Source organism: Phalaenopsis equestris, unplaced genomic scaffold (genome assembly GCF_001263595.1).
Source record: "Phalaenopsis equestris unplaced genomic scaffold, ASM126359v1 Scaffold000121, whole genome shotgun sequence".
NCBI lineage: Eukaryota > Viridiplantae > Streptophyta > Magnoliopsida > Asparagales > Orchidaceae > Phalaenopsis > Phalaenopsis equestris.
Window position 1 is genome coordinate 393,596 of NW_018164563.1, and position 18,534 is coordinate 412,129.

The 18,534-nt window shown below is 30.9% G+C and overlaps 1 protein-coding gene across 1 annotated transcript; it reads right to left on the reverse strand.

The window, feature by feature from the left end:
- Positions 1-486: 486 nt before the first annotated feature.
- LOC110021102 (ubiquitin-conjugating enzyme E2-23 kDa-like) lies at positions 487-15,246 on the reverse strand. Its single transcript, XM_020719440.1, has 6 exons — positions 15,073-15,246; positions 14,906-14,985; positions 3,347-3,461; positions 2,923-2,975; positions 2,705-2,833; positions 487-811 (listed from the first exon to the last, which is right to left on the reverse strand). The coding sequence occupies exons 1-6, from the start codon at positions 15,114-15,116 to the stop codon at positions 687-689; spliced, it is 546 nt and encodes a 181-aa protein (XP_020575099.1). The 5' UTR covers positions 15,117-15,246; the 3' UTR covers positions 487-686.
- Positions 15,247-18,534: the final 3,288 nt, after the last annotated feature.

An 18,534-nucleotide genomic window follows, 5' to 3' on the forward strand; every position in this document is an offset into this window, starting at 1 on the left:
TCCTACTTAAAATAAATTACTTCTATTAACTAACATATTAATTACAAGTTTATAAGAAAATGTGAGGTGTTTATGAACAAGCCTTTTTAAGATAAATATAATATGCAATAAATCAATCAAATTTTATATTATATTCTTTCTAAAATAAAAGAACTTTATTATTCCGAGCAAAAAAAATTGATTAAGTCATTAATTATTCCTATTCAATAGTATATGAACTTTTTAAAGGAAGATTTACATACATACCACTTAATTCCTATGTATTTACACATCTAACACCTAAATTTCAATTTTTATACATCACCTATTGAAAAAAAAAAAAAATGCATACATTTTATGAAGTTAAAATGATGGTAATTTTAATGTGATGAAAACTTTGGGTGGTATAAGTATAAACAAAATATAGGATTAATGATTTGATTATATCATATGCAAAGGAATAAATCATTGGACTATAAAATGAAATCAATATCAGTTTTGGAGCTAGACAGAACTTAGCTACAGGCAAATAAAGCTATGGCAATAACTTTATTAGCAGAATAATCCAACATTTACAAAATCAACCTTGCAGAATGTATGAATTTACATCTATTTATGCAACACAATGAAGTAATAGCTGGGAGTGCCAAATTTCAATTTACAAATTTATTTTAAGGGAAATTTGGAGAAGTGGAATTATGACCTTTTCAGGGATCTGCCTTCCCAACAACTGCTTCATCACTGGAATCATATTCATCGTCTGACATCTCATCATCACTTGATTCCTGAGAAGCTCCAGCTGCTTCATGCTTCGCATGCCTTTCACAATACTCTGTTAAAAGCATAAAAAACATCATGCATTTACATGTCTAACAACTTAAAATTCATATTTACATGCATGCCATTCAAATCAATAGAGGTAATAGTGAGATTTGTGCATTTAGTTGGATGTAAAGTTTTTATGAATTTGAAGTCACCATTTAGCTCAAATTTGGTGTATTTCGAAATCAACTGATTCGGCCAATTTCCAAATTCACTGCATAGGTTATTGCAACCACCCCCTCCCCCGCCCAAGGGTGGGACCAGGTAGGGTTTAGGGGGAGCAATTGACTCCCCTCAAATTCAAATTTTTACTTATATGAAAGGGCAATTCAGCCTTTTGCCCTCCTTAAATATCAGTTTTGTCCCTCCTAAAATATTACTTTGCCCTTTGTTATCCTAGCTCAATTGACTCCCCTCAAATTCAAATTTTTACTTATATATGAAAGGGCAATTCAGCCTTTTGCCCTCCTGAAATATCAATTTTGTCCCTCTTAAAATATTACTTTGCCCTTTGTTATCCTAACTTCTCTCACGTTAGGTCTAGGGGAATAGTTTATCTTCAATAAGGGCTTGGTGTGGGTATGAGCAGCAGCTTGAGGCAAATAAAATGGAGCTTCGAGGAGCATCATCAGCAAAGAGACTAGAATGACAAGAAAAAGATGATATTGGTGAAAGCCTTCTATTCAAAAATCGAATCGGCTTCGGGAAACAAAATATTGGACTAAAGTGTCCAAATAATCCTCTGACTGTTCATATGGGGCCATCTTAGTCCTGGATTCTATAACAGTGTCAAATTACTCCCCAAATTTTATAAATCAAGGCTGAAATAATTGAGGACTATAACAGCTTATATTTAAAAAATGGGATTAAATTGACGCTTCCATCGACTCTGGGACTAAAACGAACCACTTCAAAGAGTCAGGTTGCTATCAAAGGAATGCCCTAAGTTAAAGCTGGTCTGAGGATGAGACTCTACGAATGTCGAACTATGTGATGGATTTCAATATATCATAGCTCATTTTTGCTCCAACAACGATCAAATTTCAGACAAGGCCAAGAAATATGAACGATGAAATCTAGCTTTCCAATAAGATCTAAAGAAAAGAAGGAAAAAAAAAAAGATATCAAGGCGTTGAAGTTGCTCCATGAGAAAATAAAGAAAGGGAATTTATAATGGTTGGATCATCAAAACTTTAATCCACCATCCAGACAAGTAAGAGAAAATGTTCACACTATATCAACAAATAAATGATAGCTGAGAGACTTTAATTCTTGGAGAGCTTTTCTAAGAACGCCAATGAAAGCCGAAAAAGATGGTCTCCATTTAGCCACAAAAAAGCAAATAGTTAATTAAAGTATTTGTTCGGCATTCTACTTAAGATTAAATCAACAATAAAATGAAAATGTACAAACTAAAAGAGTGTTCAAATCAATAATAATTATAGAAAAGCCCTTCATTCCTTGATTGAAAAAATATTTAGGCTAATTACATGATGCATCTCGCGTTCAGAACCGAGGCACCGAAATTAATTCAATAACTAATAAGAAAGCGGCTTACTCTATTACTTTCGCTTCAAAAAGTGGGGCATAAGTAGATTGCCAACAGAATCTTTTGAATTTTCATACAAGAATAAGTCAATAAAATTACAGTTAAAAAATATAAATTACACGAGCAAAGTGCCAAAATATTCCCCTAACTATTTACATGGAGATATTTTAGCCATAGAGTTTATAAAACTGTCAAGTTAGTCATAATATGAATTGAAATAATCTCCATAGAGGATTATTTTAGCCCCCATTACAATAAATTGATACTTTTATGTACTTTTGGACTAAAATGACTCTCTAGAAAGAGTCAGGGGGGCATTTTGATATTTTTTCCTCAAAATTACAGCAAGCTAACCTTTTACTTTTTGTTCATAGGCAGTTTTATCCCGCATCATTAAAGCAGCGGCCTCTCCATTCAATGGATCTGAAGGATTTGGATACAAGAGAAGTTGTGGAAGAAAAACTTCAAATACATTCACAAGATCTGAGAAGGACAAATAAAATAGTTAGGATTAATATTAGAAATATCTGCTAATAATCATGATCTTGTGAATCAGTAGTAAGCTCATTTACCAAACATAGGGCTCCAAGTCTGGTTAATGACGTCCAAACATACAGATCCAGACCTTGAGAAAAAAAAAAAAATCTATGAGAAGCCTGGAAAGTATTTATTTTAAGGGAAATTTACATGCGCATCACAAAATTCTTATGTAATTACATATCTCACACCTGAACGTTCATATTTACATATTTATCACTTTGGTGCTTTAAACCTATGCATGAAAAGCTATACATTAATTTTAAAAGTGATAATAGTGCTATTTTTTTATGTGATCTTAAGATTTGAGTGCAATGTGTGTAAATACGAAAGTTTCGGTGTGAGATATTTAAAACATAAGAATTGTGTGATGTGTATGTAAATGCTCATTATTTAACTGAATTAACACAGTGAGGATGAGTTCTCGAATGGAAAAAAATAAAAAATAAAAAAACTTACATTTCATCCACATTTGGGTGATATATTTTATTCACAAAACCAATTGAGGGAGATTTGTAGGGGTAAGCATCAGGAAGCTCCACCCTGATCTTCCATATGCCTCCTTGGTACAGACCTGTGACATTGCAAACCATCAAAACCAGTAAAAACCTAAACAAAAACTCTACATCTTCAGCCTATCTAGCAAATTCAGCACTTTCAATAAGAAAGATGTAAAGCAGAGTGCAAAAATCACACATTTCAGTATTGATAAACAAAAATGTAATATAAAGAAATAACATATATTCATCAAAAAACTTCCCCATAGTTTATCTTCTTGATGAAAAGGAAACTTATTTTTTTATTGTTTTTTTTATAAAGAGGGACAATAATTTGATCATATTGCAGTTAAAACCCAGGAATAGATGCCCAAATTTCTGACGACCCAAACAATCATGCCACATTATCTGGTGCTTGGGTAGCAGGTTTTTTAGCAAACCGAGTATAAATTCCTTGGCTAGTCAGCAATAATAACACTTTATCCCATTAAGTGGGGTTGGCTACATAATCCTTTTTCTCCAATTGTGTTCTATTGAGTGACATATTTTCATTTAAATCTTATAAATTAAAATAATTTTTCATACAACATGCCCAAGTCTTATTAGATCCATCTCAACCTTTCTTAACATAAGTCGAATCTATAACATCCTCTCTCCCAAGTGAATCATTAGAAGGTCAACATTTAATGTGAACAAACCATCAAAGACAACTAACTTTAATCTTGTCTACCATTGGAGCTACACCGACCATTTCACGGAAACATTCGTTTTGCATTTTGTCTCTAAGTGTTAAGTCACTCATCCAACTAAGCATTCTCATCTCAACAACACTATATTTTATGCTTCTCTTTTAAAGAACAACATCCTGAGCCATAAAGCATTGCAGGGCTCACCACCATCTTACCACCATCTTATAAAATTTCTAAGTGGTACTTTCTATCACACAATATGCCCGATGCATTCCTACACAATATGCCCGATGCATTCCCCGATGCATTCCTCCACTTCAACCCTCCAACTTGAATTCTACTAATAACATTACCATCCATATCACCATCACTTTGAACAATAGACCCAGAATATTTAAAATATTCAAACATTTTAATGATTTGATCACTCATTAATATAACTCTGCCACTAGATCTACCACTACTAAAATTACATTCCATGAATTCAGTTTTAGATCTACTCAAATGAAGTCCTTTATACTCTAATGAAGACCTTCATAATTCATGTTTTTCCTCAACTATTTCTCTAGACTTATCCACAAGAAGAAAATCATCCAAGGAAAGCATACACCAACGTACATCCTCCTGTAAATGTCCAGTAAGAGCGTTCATAACTAAAGCAAAAGGATATGGGCTTAAAGCCGATCCCTAATGTAATCCAACTGAATTAGGAAAATACTTGGTCAATCATCTTATTCGAACGCAAGTAAAAGGTATAGTATGCATATCTTTAATGACTTGAATGTAAGTCATATCGATACCTTTATTTTCTACAACTCTCCAAATAACATCTCTTAGAACCTTATCTAAACCTTTTTTAAATAAATAAAATCATATGTAGATCCTTCTTATTCTCTCTGTACTTCTCCATTAAACCTCTCAATAAATGTATGGCTTCCATGGTAAGCTTGCCCGACATGAATCCACTAAGACTGAGAAATTTTTGTATCATGTCATAATCCCATACTCAATTACTCTCTCCCATAATTTTAATGTACGACACATTAACTTAATTCCTCTATAATTTGCACCTTTATTCTTAGAAAGGGGATCAAAATACTCTTCCTCCACTCCTCGACATTTTTTTAGTTTTTAAAACAATATTAAAAGTTTAGTAAGCCAAGAAACTCCAAATCTCCTAAATATTTTCACATTTCTATTGAAATGCCATCAATCCTTCTGATATTCTACCCTTAGTTTTCTTTAAAGCCCCCTCAACTTCTTTTTTTACTAATACGATAGTAAAACAAATTTTTTTTTTTATTATTAACGATATTAAAATCAATAAGATTTATTATATTTTCAAAAACTTCATTGAAAAGTTTATCAAAATATCTCAACCACATATATTGAAAATTTTCCTCTAAGAAATTTACTTTTTTATTTTTATCTTTAATAAGATTGAATTAAATCTTTACTTTTCTTTTCTCTTTATTTGACTAGTTTATACATAAGTCTTTCGTACTCTTTAGAATCTAATATATTATAAAAAACACTAAAAACAGAATTCTTAGAATCATAAATTTTTATCCTAGTCTACCTACGAGTCACCTTGTATTTTTCTCAATTTTCTAAACATTTACATTTAAACAAATTTTTATAACAAAACTTCTATTATTTTATATTTTCGTGCACATTATTATTCCACCACAAACTATTTTTATTCATAAAAGTTTTTTATTTTGATTCTCTAAGTACAACTTTTGTCACTTGTTTAATAGTATTTGTCAATTTATCCCACTTAAAATTAACTTCTTCAAGAATATCCCAAATTTTAAAATCTTGAAGTTTGCTCATAAAATAGTTTTCAGTGTATTTTAGGCGCCTCTATCTGATTATATGAAAATGTTTCAATGTATTTTTTTATCTTCTAACTCATCTTAAAATCCAGAACTAATAATTGATGAGTGTTTAAATTTTCGCTTGAAATGACCTTGCAATCTTTACATTCTCAATGATCACATTTTCTCATAAAAAAATAATCAATGTGTTTTATTATATTTATTCTTATAATTAATAAGCAGGTCATCTTTTTTCTTAAATAAAGTCTTAACAATAAAAAAATCATAAGCTAAAGCAAAATCCAATATAATACCTTCTTCATTAATCACCTCAAAATCGTAGCCACCATGAATATTTCTAAAATCTTCCACTCAACCAACATGTATATTTAAATCTTATCCAATAATTTTTTTTTCAAGAGGTATTAGTGTATTAATTTTTCTATATCATTCCAAAATTTTTCTTTTGAACATAAATTTAAACCTACTTGAGGAGCATAAGCACATTTAACATTAAAAATCTTAGTATCAATAATAATTTTTAAGGCCATACTACACCTACACAATTTCTTGCAAGACTCCTACTTAAATACCAAAATTTAAAATCTAAGTAATCAATCTCCTTAGTTTTTTTTCTCACTCCTTTAGTTTCTTGAATGCAAAGGATATTTTTCTTACAGTGAACCATAATAGCTACCAATTCCATTAATTTACGCGTGACTTCAACAGTGCACTCTGATTAATGAGGTTTCGAGTCAATGTTTACAGAACCTTCTTTGTCAGAAGAAATGATTAATTGAAATAATAAGTCACACGTTGAGTCACCCGTTCCATTGATATGGGCACATCTAAGATCAACAAATGCTCGGGGGTTTCTCTACTTATGGGCACATCTGAGATCAACAAATGCTCGGGGGTTTCTCTACTCCATATTTTTCCTTGTTGTTACTAGATATCTCATTCGCATACACCTCTTTGTTTCCCATGCCTCTAATGAGTTATAGACCAAGTTAGAAAAGATGAAATCTTTGATGATTTTATCATAAATGATAGAATTTCAATAACTATTGGATAAGTATCCTACATAAGAACTAAATCCTTTATGTTAAAGAATTTCTTTCTAGTTGTTTTGGAACAATTAGAAGATTCTCTAGAAGAAATACGGGGTTCTACTTCTGGTGGCAACATGCTATTGAGTGGTGGTCCCGCTTATGAGATCAAATCAATGCGCTCTAAGAAGAAATATTAGAAATATTGGAAGATCAATCTCATCGATCTTGTAAGTATCATACAAAATCCCATCAATTGGGTCATTTTTTCAAGCAATACGAGACATCGAAATTGTACAAGTAAAGAGATATATTAATTGATAAGAAAAAGAAGAAACATGAACGGTAATTGGATTGATGAGAAAATAGAATTCTAAGTCAGGAACAATGATTCAACTGATTATGAAGAAAAAGAATTCTTGGTTCAATTCTCCACCTTAACGATAGAAAAAATTATTGATCAAATTCTATTGAGTCAGACTCATAGTGATTATTTATCAAAAAAATGACAAGTTATCAAATGATTGAACAACCAAAATCAATTTCCTTAGGATACTTAGTTGACATTTATCAGAAGGATCTAATGAATTATGAGTTTAATAGATCCTGTTTAGCAGAAAGAATGCTTTTCCTTGCACATTATCATACAATCACTTATTCACAAACCTCGAGTGAGGCTAATACTTTTCATTCCCCATCTCCTCATGGAAAACCCTTTCGCTCCGCTTAGCCCTATCTCCTACTAGAGGCATTTTAGTGATAGGTTCTATAGGAACTGGACGATCCTGTTTAGTCAAGTATCTAGCAATAAACTCCTACGTTCCTTTCATTATGGTATTTCCGAACAAGTTTCTGGATGACAAGCCTAGAGATTCTCTTATTGATGATATCAATATTGATGATAGTGAAAATATTGATCATAGTAATGATGACCATGATATTGATGTAATTTAGTGGTGCCATGCATATTCGAGATTACATAAATGGTGACTAGCCATAACTAGTTTATAAAGAGTCATTTGAATAGAAGAGTGGAAGCTTCTGTTAAACACCTTTTGGCAGAAGGAAGACATTTGCTCCATAGCTTTTAGGTTGTTCAATAGAACAAAATGACGACAAGGCTCTAAGCAATAGTTAATTATTTTTGCATGGCCGTCACAGATTGTAAATGGTAGGTTGAGTTCATGCATGACTAGGTTCCTTTAAAATGGAATGGCTCATTAAGAAATTTATTAGTGAATATAGAGTTTCAATCGCTCCCATTATAAATAAACGTTCAGTAAAGTTAAAAGGAAGATTTACATACACCTAATTCATATGTATTGACATATCTAACCCCTAAACTTCAATTTTTACATATATGCCAATATGTATTTCACTTTTTAGAAGTTAAAATAGTGGTATTTTTTATGTGATATGAAATATTTGGGTGGTTTAAATGTAAAAAGTAAAATTTAGGTGTTTGATATGTAAATACACAAGAACTAGGTGGTATGTGTGTAAATACCCCAACTTAAAAACATTTTCAATATACACTTGAGCTCTATAAAATGTTATGTAAGGGTGTGCAAAGGGAATAAAATAGGCATATCTTGATAGCCTATCAACAACCATCATAATAAACTTTTTTCTTGTGATAATGATACTTCATCAATTAAATCCATAGATATATCAAGTCTAAATTTTCTTTAGAATGGGTAACCAAAGGAGGTAAGAATCTCCCCCTTTTTTATCTCAATAAGCACCAGTAAGGTGATATAATGTCTCTTTTTATCCCCCCTTTAATAAAGAGTATTATATAGCTTGTATATATACATTGTGTTTAATTTCTCGTCCACTTTTGTTGTGCTTCAGTAGATAGGCATTGATCAAACAAATAGTTGAGGCAGCTAAGATTTTGGGAAAATAAGGAAATATAACCCCAAAAAACATTGATTTCAATTAGACTGAACATGAAGAATTAACATCATTATTATTGTAAAATGAAAGTCCCAGCTGCTTTGACATATAAAACTTTACTGGTGCAACCAAAGTAATGACTTTCCTGGATTATAACTCTGTCAATTCCAAATCCCGATGCATCACATTCAACCACAAAAGGTTTACGAAATATGGCAAGGCAATGACTAAAGAAGCGAATATAGCATGCCTAAGTTTGTTAAAAGATGGCTTGACATCATTACTTCATTAAAAATAATTCTTTTTTAAGATTACAGTAAATAGAGCGTAGATTATACTATAAACCTTTAACAGACTTCATCAAATGACTTGTTAACCCGTTCACACTAGTTGGATTCATTAAAAACAGCCTTTTTTAGGATTGGTGACAACTCATTTTTTGCCAACGAAGTGACTAAGGTACTCCCCCAGTGCTAGCTAAAAGAATTCCTCATCTATTGGGTACAGATTTGTTAAGATTGAAGACTTTAAAGACTACGTTAAATAAGAAAGATGACTCTCCCAAGTACAGCTATAAATTAATATGTCAATAAAGAAAGCCAACTTAAACTTACTAAAACTTGAAAAACCACATTCATGAGACATTGAAAAGGTGATGATGCACCAACCAGCAATGTCAAGCCTTTAACCATTAAGTGGGGTCGGCTATATGAACACTTTTCCTCATTGTGTCCTATTGAGTGTCATATTTTCATTTAATTCTAAGACATTAAGATTATTTTTAATATAACATGCCCAAGTCTTTTTAGGTCTACTTCTACCTTTCTTAACATAAGTCAAATATAAAACATTCTCTCTCCTAATAGGGTCATAAGATGGTCACTGTTTAATGTGACCCAACCATCTAAGGCACTCTCTCTAATATTGTGTGTTGTGGAGCAACTCCAAAACATCCACGGATATATTTGTTTTGCATTTTGTGTCTAAGTGTAAAGCCACACATCCAACTAAGCATTATCATTTCAACAACACTTCACTTAAATCTAAACAAAACTTTTCTATCACACAATACGCTCGATGCATTTTTCCAATTTAGCCATCTAACTTGAATTCTACTAAGAACATCCCCATATGTATCACCATCACTTTAAAAAGTAGACTTGAGATATCTAAAATGTTATCTCCTTTTAATGACTTGATCACCCATTTTTACAACCCCATCATTGGTTCTACTATTACTAAAATTACATTCCATGTCTTTAGTTTAGATCTACTCAAAACGAAAGCCTTTACAGTCTAAAATTGACCTCCATAATTCAAGTTAATCCTAAACTCTCTCGCTAGTCTTATTCACAAGAAAGATATAACGAAAGACATAAACGAAGGAACATCCTCCTATAAAAGTCCAGTAAATACATTCATAACTAAATAAAAAAGATATGGACTTAAAGTCGATCCCTGTTGTAATCCAACTCAAATAAATAAATACTTGGTCAATCCTTCGTGTGTTCGAACACAAGTAATAACTCTAGCATACGTATCTTTAATTACTTGAATGTAAGCAATATCAACACCATTCTTTTCTAAAACTCTTCATAATACTTCTCTTGGAACATTATCATAAGCTTTTTCTAAATCAACAAAAATCATATGTAGAATCCTCCTCCTTCTCTCTATACTTCTTCATCAAAGCTCTCAATAAATTTAGAGCTTCCATAGTGGACTTACACCAAAACTTAAAAATACATTACTAAAAACTCACAATGACTATCATTTGTCTAGAAAACTTAATTAAGGATTACATCTTCAGGAAATCGGAATTGGTTGCAACCAGTTCTCATATCAAATTTTGTATGCAAAGAAACACCATGAATATCATCTAGTAATTCAACTAGTAGCTCAGAAGTAATAGAAATTAAAACATTATCCTTCATAATAATTTTGTTAAGACATCTATAATCAATCCAAAACCTCCAATAACCTTTGTACTTATAAACAAGAGATATAATTATGCCTTATAGATAAGGTATCTGACCTGACCAAACTTGATTAGGTATCCCATTATTCGATCTACCATTTAAAGTTAGGCTTTTTTAGTAGCATTTATTAGCAGAATCCAATAGCGTGTGGCATTAGCTCCAAGGATATTCGAGGCCCACTAGATTTTATGTTTCATAAACATATATAATTATTTTAAATAATTTCACATAACTTATACTATGTGTAAAATATATATAATAAAGCTAAAAATTTAGAATATGTAAATACAAAATTTGAATATCTTGAATGTAAAATTTCTAAGACCTTACATCAGCTATGGATGTCAAGTTATTTACATAATTGTGCTGTGTAGCATATTAATATTATAATTTAAAATTTTATAAGATATTATTCGTGTGTTAACGAGGATTTGAGTCAACAAAATATTTATAGCTTAATTACCAATTGTATGATCGAGTATCATATATTCAAAGGGTCTCCGCTACCTTCCTTTCAATAAGAAGGTAACAATATTTATTTAAAATGCATTATTGAATTCACATACAATTTGAAGTATCTGATTCTTAAATATATATAGGTTTGGATTATAGGTTAAATTATAATAGTATGCTACACAGCACAGTAACGTAAAATAACTTGACATCCATTCCTACTTGCAAAATAACATCAAAGATGAATATAGATTATTACTGTTTAGAATCACCGGCTAGCATCTCATGAGGTTTCCTTTTAAATTCTCTTTTTTAGTATGTGGGTGGCAATAAGGGTGGATAAAGTTGAATATTCATAGAATGATTTTCTAGAATAAGGGAATTCTAATGATCATAATTTCGGTAAGGAGTTAAGCTAGTGAGAGTACTAAAGAGTTCCTTGAAAGAGTCCAATAAAGCTTTCAATCTTTGGCTCGAAGATAGTGAAATGCAAATCCATTTGCATTGTATGGATTCATACACATTGTCGTAGCTCCTTTGCATTAGTTTCTCCCCAATGAATAGTTAGCCAAAACTTGTAGCCTAAAACATCGTGTCTTAGAGCTTGTGTTGTAGCCCTTGGATTTTAAGCTAATCCCATATAATGGGACCAAGAATCTAGAAACAATGGGCACCCAAGGAAACTTCGCATCTTTCAAGGGTTAGCACATGCAAATACACATTGAATTGAAATCTTCAATGGAAAGTTACAAGTTAGAGCATTTGCCACTAGTTGTCAGTTTGTCTTCATTAAAAATATCGCCGGAATGCAACACTCTCTATGACTTTTCATTGGATCCTCTTCACAAAATTATAATTTATATTTCCAACAACAAAAAATAAAAACTAAAAAAAATAAGTTATTGTCGCTTGATCAAGCCATTGACCCTCGTAATTTGTGAAGAAGAAGAAACCAAAATAGTATGCATGAAAATTGAAGGAATATTTAAAACTCATCTTTCTACTTCGAGGCAATGTCACCTGCATCCTGTTCTTCATTTTCCCAGTCATTTTCAATCATAAAAGTTGATTGTAAGAATTCTATCTAGGATTACACAAAAATAGTAATAGCATCCATTCCCTTCATTTTTGAGCTTATGCAAGTCCAATACATGATGGCCATATTTATACTTCACAAATAAGTTGACGCGGATATAATTGTTCTGTGCATGATTTGCACCTAGCAATGCTAACGCCTCTTCATGTAGGCATACAAGTCCAATAGCATGGGACATCAAGGCAGGTTTAAATTTCTGCACCTCATGCATCAAGATTGGTTTAATTCACCAATTAAGCAGCTTATAAAGAAATCCTCATGAACTTGGTGTTATGATTGACAATCCATTTAACCTAGATCGATATTCATGTAATGATCACAATAGGCCTTCCTTGAGTTTGGTGAGTTGACCCTAAACTTTATATTGAGTAGGCTTGAATGTAATACATAACGCTTCTACCAAAAAGTCCACTTGACTGTTCTAGAACCATTGATACCACTATAAGGCACATTTATCCAATATGGAATGAAGTTTTAGTTGCACTTAACAATATTCTGGTCTTTGATTAAATCTAAAGAACTATTCGACTCAACAGGTCCACCTATACATATAATCACCGTAAAAAAATTGAAATTTCAATCAAGCATTGTGGAATTGCAAACATGAAATTGAAAAAATTGTTGTGTTAGGTTGATTAGAAGTTGTTGGAGGAGAATGTGTAAAGCGATCTACTACCTTGCCCAATGTTGAGGCTTAAACATCATTCTTCATCATTTTCTTAATAATAAGCTCAAATAACTCATTGACTATTCATGTAAGCTTGTAAAATTCCTCCTTGCCAACCATGCTCCTCAATGATTGGACATTTGTTTTGGGCTTTAATTTATATTGAATTTATTTTTTTTAGCAAACATTAGTGGAGTATGGCTAGAGTAGATTGGCATGGAAGTGGGGTAGGTATGAATTTGTAGCTATGTTGTCATAAGACCACTACAATTAGAGGTGTAACTGAGCAAAGCCGACTCGTGAGTCAGCTCAAGCTTAGCCTCGATAAGTAGCTTGTTAGGTAAGCTAGATGAGCTAGCAAGCCAGCCCCAACTCGACTTGTTAGCTCATGAGTTGGCTCCTTTAAAAAAATATTAATACAACATATACTCAAAATATATTAAAATTCAAAACTTTATCTTTAAATTATTAAGAATGTTTAAGGAATGATATTTTACATTTTATAGCAGGTGATTTCTTATTATTTATCTCATAATTGCTAATTTTATTTATTATTTTATTATAATATTACCTTAAGTTAATATTATTTTCTCTCTTTCACAATAAACAAGCTGATTCGTGAGCCAGCTCGAACACAAATTGGGCTTAAGCTCAAGCCAAGGGTGGCTCAAGCTCGACTCAACTTGTTTACACCCCTAAGAAAACAAATGAATTATAATCTCTTGGAAGGGCTTGCTAGAATAAAGAAATAAACAAAGAGCACGATGGAAGATTATATCTTTTACCCACTTTCAAATGTCATGGGACTCATTATCTATAATATAAAACCCTTCTACTAAGATTAGAATTGTTGTTGATTTCCTAGTCACAATTTAAGATGAGTAGTCAATAAGACAAATGTCAATCTTAAAAATTAGAAAAATAGTGAATAATTAATTAATCTAGCTTAAGCTCAAGCCAAGTGTGGCCCGAGCTCGACTCAACTTGTTTACGCCCCTAACTACAACAAATGAATTATGATCTCTTGGAAGGGGTTGCGATGATAGAGAAATAAAAAAAGAGTATGATGGAAGATGATATCTTTTACCCACTTTCAAATGTCATGAGATTCATTATTTATAATATAAAACCATTCTAATAAGATTTGTATTGTTCTTGATTTCCAAATCACAATTTAAGATGAGTAATCAAGAAGACAAGCGTCAATCTACAAAATTAGAAAAATAGTGAAATTGCTGAAAAACAGTAATAAAAAATCTATAAATTTCTTTCTCTCTTTGGCATAGGATTAATGGGAGTTTCTAAATTTGGGTTATTCATTAGTTAATATCTCGATGAAAGGAATAATAGTTTAATTTTGGTAAATTAATCCTCTGATTTTTCATTTTTGTGAAAGGACTCACAGCCCATTGGTTAAAGGACAAAGATTGTATCTCCGAGATCACAGATTCAAGTCATAAGAGGCAGTGAAACAACTGATGAAGAAGAATGAATTATGCAATCAATTTTAATTAATTACTAATTAATATATGTCCTAATTTACAAATCAACAAAAAAACCGGGGGATTAATTCACCAAAATTAAAAATAAAACCCTCTTTAAGAATAATCTAGATTTAGAAATTCCCATTAATCCTACAGCGCTGAAGACAGAAGCAACTTTAATCACAATCAAGAAAAATCTTCCAAATAAATGCTCCATACAATTGAAAAAAGCAAGAAAAAAGAAACTCACAAATCAAGTAATCTCACTGAAATAGCATATCAAAAGTCCAACAACCCAAATCAACAAATAAGAACCATTAATCCTGCAGCTTAAAAGAAGAACAAACTCGTAGCTAAAACACATAAAGGGGTGTGTAAGATATACTGTCTTTAGGTCCATGGAAATCAACAAAGAACTCCTGCATCCCATCGTTTACCATCTCCACTTTATAATCACTCATCATCCTACACAAAAGAGTCAAATAAACCAAAAGTACAAACATAAGAAGCAGAATTCGAACAGAAAGGAAAGATCAGTCTTAAGAGCATCACAGCTTCATCAAATCCATTTCCCTGCGCTTGCTCGGAGAAGACATGGCTCCCTGCCTGCAACTGTTTCTCTTCTTCTTCAGGATTTCGAGAGCTTCTGGGAATGGGAAAATAAGCGGTGGAATACTGAAGAGTAAAAAGTGGCAGACGGTAAAGCCGCAAATGGAGATGATCAGAGGGGCAGCTTCGTCCAAGCAATTAATAGTAGGGGCATTTTACATACATATCACACAATTCTTATGTATTTACATTTCTATCCCAAAACTTTACCCTTTTTTATATTTATAATACCTTTAATGCGCAATATATATATATATATATATATACACATATATACATATATGTAAAAGTTGATGTTTAGTTGTTAGATGTGCAAATAGGTAAGAATTGAATGGCGTGCATGTAAATCTTCCATATTATTAATAATTTAAGAAAAAAAATTAATGCAATGCATTATTGTTTTAGTAATTTAATAATGGGGAAATTCTATTTTATATGCTATGTCTCTAATATTTATTTTGAAAATTTAATCAAAAGTGCATTTTTTTATCAAAATATTTTTATTACATAAAAATAAAAGTGGTGATTGAAATTTATAATATAAGTTATTGACCTATGAGAATATAAACTCAAATGCACCTTAGACAACATATTAATTATTATGATCATGCTTTATTGCATGATAAAATAAAATCAAACACTAAAGTAGCACATATTACGTGAATCAATGACACTTACTAAAATAATCAACATTATTATATCAATGCTTAACCACATTATAATAACTATTACTTGAGATAAATAAAAAATTAAAAAGATAGCTTTTTATATTAAACACAATTAAATTAAGTAATAATAGTCTCAATAATACTTAAATGCATTAAAAAATCGATGGTAGGGTCTTTAAACTATTGAAATCTCATCAGATTCTTTGTTGAACTTCATCACTCATTCTTACCATGTAAGAAGAATCTTCTATTGTATCATAAGAATGAAATGTTCATATTGATTTTCCTTTAACTTTAAGGAGAATCTCTTTTCAATTATAAGATTCTACATTATGTTGTTTTTTTATAATTAGGACAAAGGGAGTTACGGGATAAAGAGAGGAGGAGAGTAAGATGTTTCGTTAATTTAAAGAGTGGTCTTATGAGGAGGAAAAAAAATATTATTTATAATCTATATTGAATGTATGATCCATGGTGTAAATGAACATATTTTGATTATAAAAAATATGTATTGAGGTACTGATATCACATTTAAAATGTTTTAGGATTGAAATATTGCATTGATTAATATTCAAGATAAGATTCATTTAATAACTAGCCTAATGACCATGGAAGCTCATGAAAAGGTTGAGACAAAATTAAAAAAATAAATTTAGCATTGTAGAGTCATTCAAAATTTAGTTTCTTATTTTGTTAAATGATTTCTCCATTAGCTAAGTTATCATGGAGAAATCTCAAAACCTCATTTTAGATTGCTAAAAAAGTATTTACTATTTTAAATATAACTTGAATCACATATATAAATTTCAATAAAGTTTTATAATGTGGAGCAATGAAAAAGCGTTAGATATTAACTAAGGATATCTTTCTATACTCTGTTATAGTCTTCATATTCGCTCAATTAATCATTCTCTCTATTAGCCTGGCTTTTTTATTTCCTTAAATCACAGGTTTTCCTATCCTTAAGGTTTGTCCCACATATTTAAGACTAGCTTTTACATTGGATGCAAGTTATTAATTCTTTTATATAAACCTCCCCAGTTTATAAAGCTCTTTCAAACAAAATAATTCATGTTTTTAGATAAATATCTATATGATATGGTTAGTTTATTTCTTTCTTTGACTAAATAGATTACAAGTATTAAACCTAGAATGATGATATCATGAAAATTTGTATGGATCCATATTCTCTATCTTTTAAATCAGGTTATTTATTATACCACCATGCCTCATATAAGTATATTAATAATCATGAGATATTTTCTCCCATCTTACATCTTTAGGATCTATAATTTTGGCCATCTTAATACTTTTAAATTCATCATGTTACATTTGATTATTTATTCTCTATGTTTTTCTTAGGTGGGCTTATTATTCTCTATAAATCTATTTTATTCAAGTAACTCACAAAAGTATTGAAGTTTCTTCAACATATTCATGATAACTTTTATGCCATTATTCTTGGACATATGCTTCATAATTTGAGATTTTTTCTTAAATACATCATGTGATGCCAAATGTTTAATGCCATTTTTTCAACAAATTAGCTATTATTATTACCCTTAAACCTTTTTGGATCAACTTGAAATAGCCCAATCAAATTATTGCTTAACTAATTAAACTTGTTTGATGACCACCAACTAATACCTCACCTATTGGTTCATTTATCCCATCCTTCCAAAATACATGACTCATCTATATTCATTAATTTGACTAACATTACTCATATACGACCAAAATTTTACTAAAGATAACATAATGAAGGCAACACCTATCTCACGATAAGATAATATGGTGTGATAAGATAAATATCATGCGATAATTTCTGCTCTAAATATAGTTGATGGCATCTAAGAAGTATGTGGCTAATTGCTTTTTAAAAATCTATTGTATTGCTATGCATAAAGCAAGATTCCACTCTCCTTTTTCTTTCTCATCATATGCAGCTCAATTGATGAATTTGTCTGGTAGCCGGAAAATTGGGCTCCTTGATGGGAGCCATATTCTGGTACAACTCACTAATGAAGAAGATTATACTAGGCTCTTTGCTAAGAGGTTGGCACGGATTGAGAATCGAGCCATATTCTTAATACACAATTTAAGAGATTACCCAACTTACTCAACCCCAAAAGCAGACTAGACACACATTGGTTGACAAGTCTTAGTGTATTTTTAATGTAATTAAAATAAGAAAATTAACATCACTAATGAATGCAATGCTTACTTAAGAAAATAATTAATCATCTTTTGGTTGCAATGGGATCCACTCATGATAGTGCCCTATTTTATTTATTAATGAATTAATTAAAAGTTAATTATCTTTTAGGCTATCTTTGAGCCCAACTAGCTTCTAAAGTATGTACTTTTGGATTCTTTCAAGTTAGGTCCCCATCAATTTAATAATTAATTCCAAGACAATGAATCATTGATCATTTATATACTTTTTGTCCTATATAATTTATTGAACTTTACATAGATTCCTAATGTCCATCTCAAACTATGATTTAGTGTTATTTGGGTTAATTTAATTTGAGTTAATTAACCCCACAATTAATTTTTATAATATTCAATAACTTATATCTTGAATTAAAGAAATAATGAAAAAAGTTTGTTTAAATGGTCAATAATTTATATTGTCTCATATTGAAATAATTTTCCATGACAATGACTTGACTAGAGTTAATCCAAAAAAAATATGCCTTATAATTTAAAAAATTAAGAATAATAATAGTATATA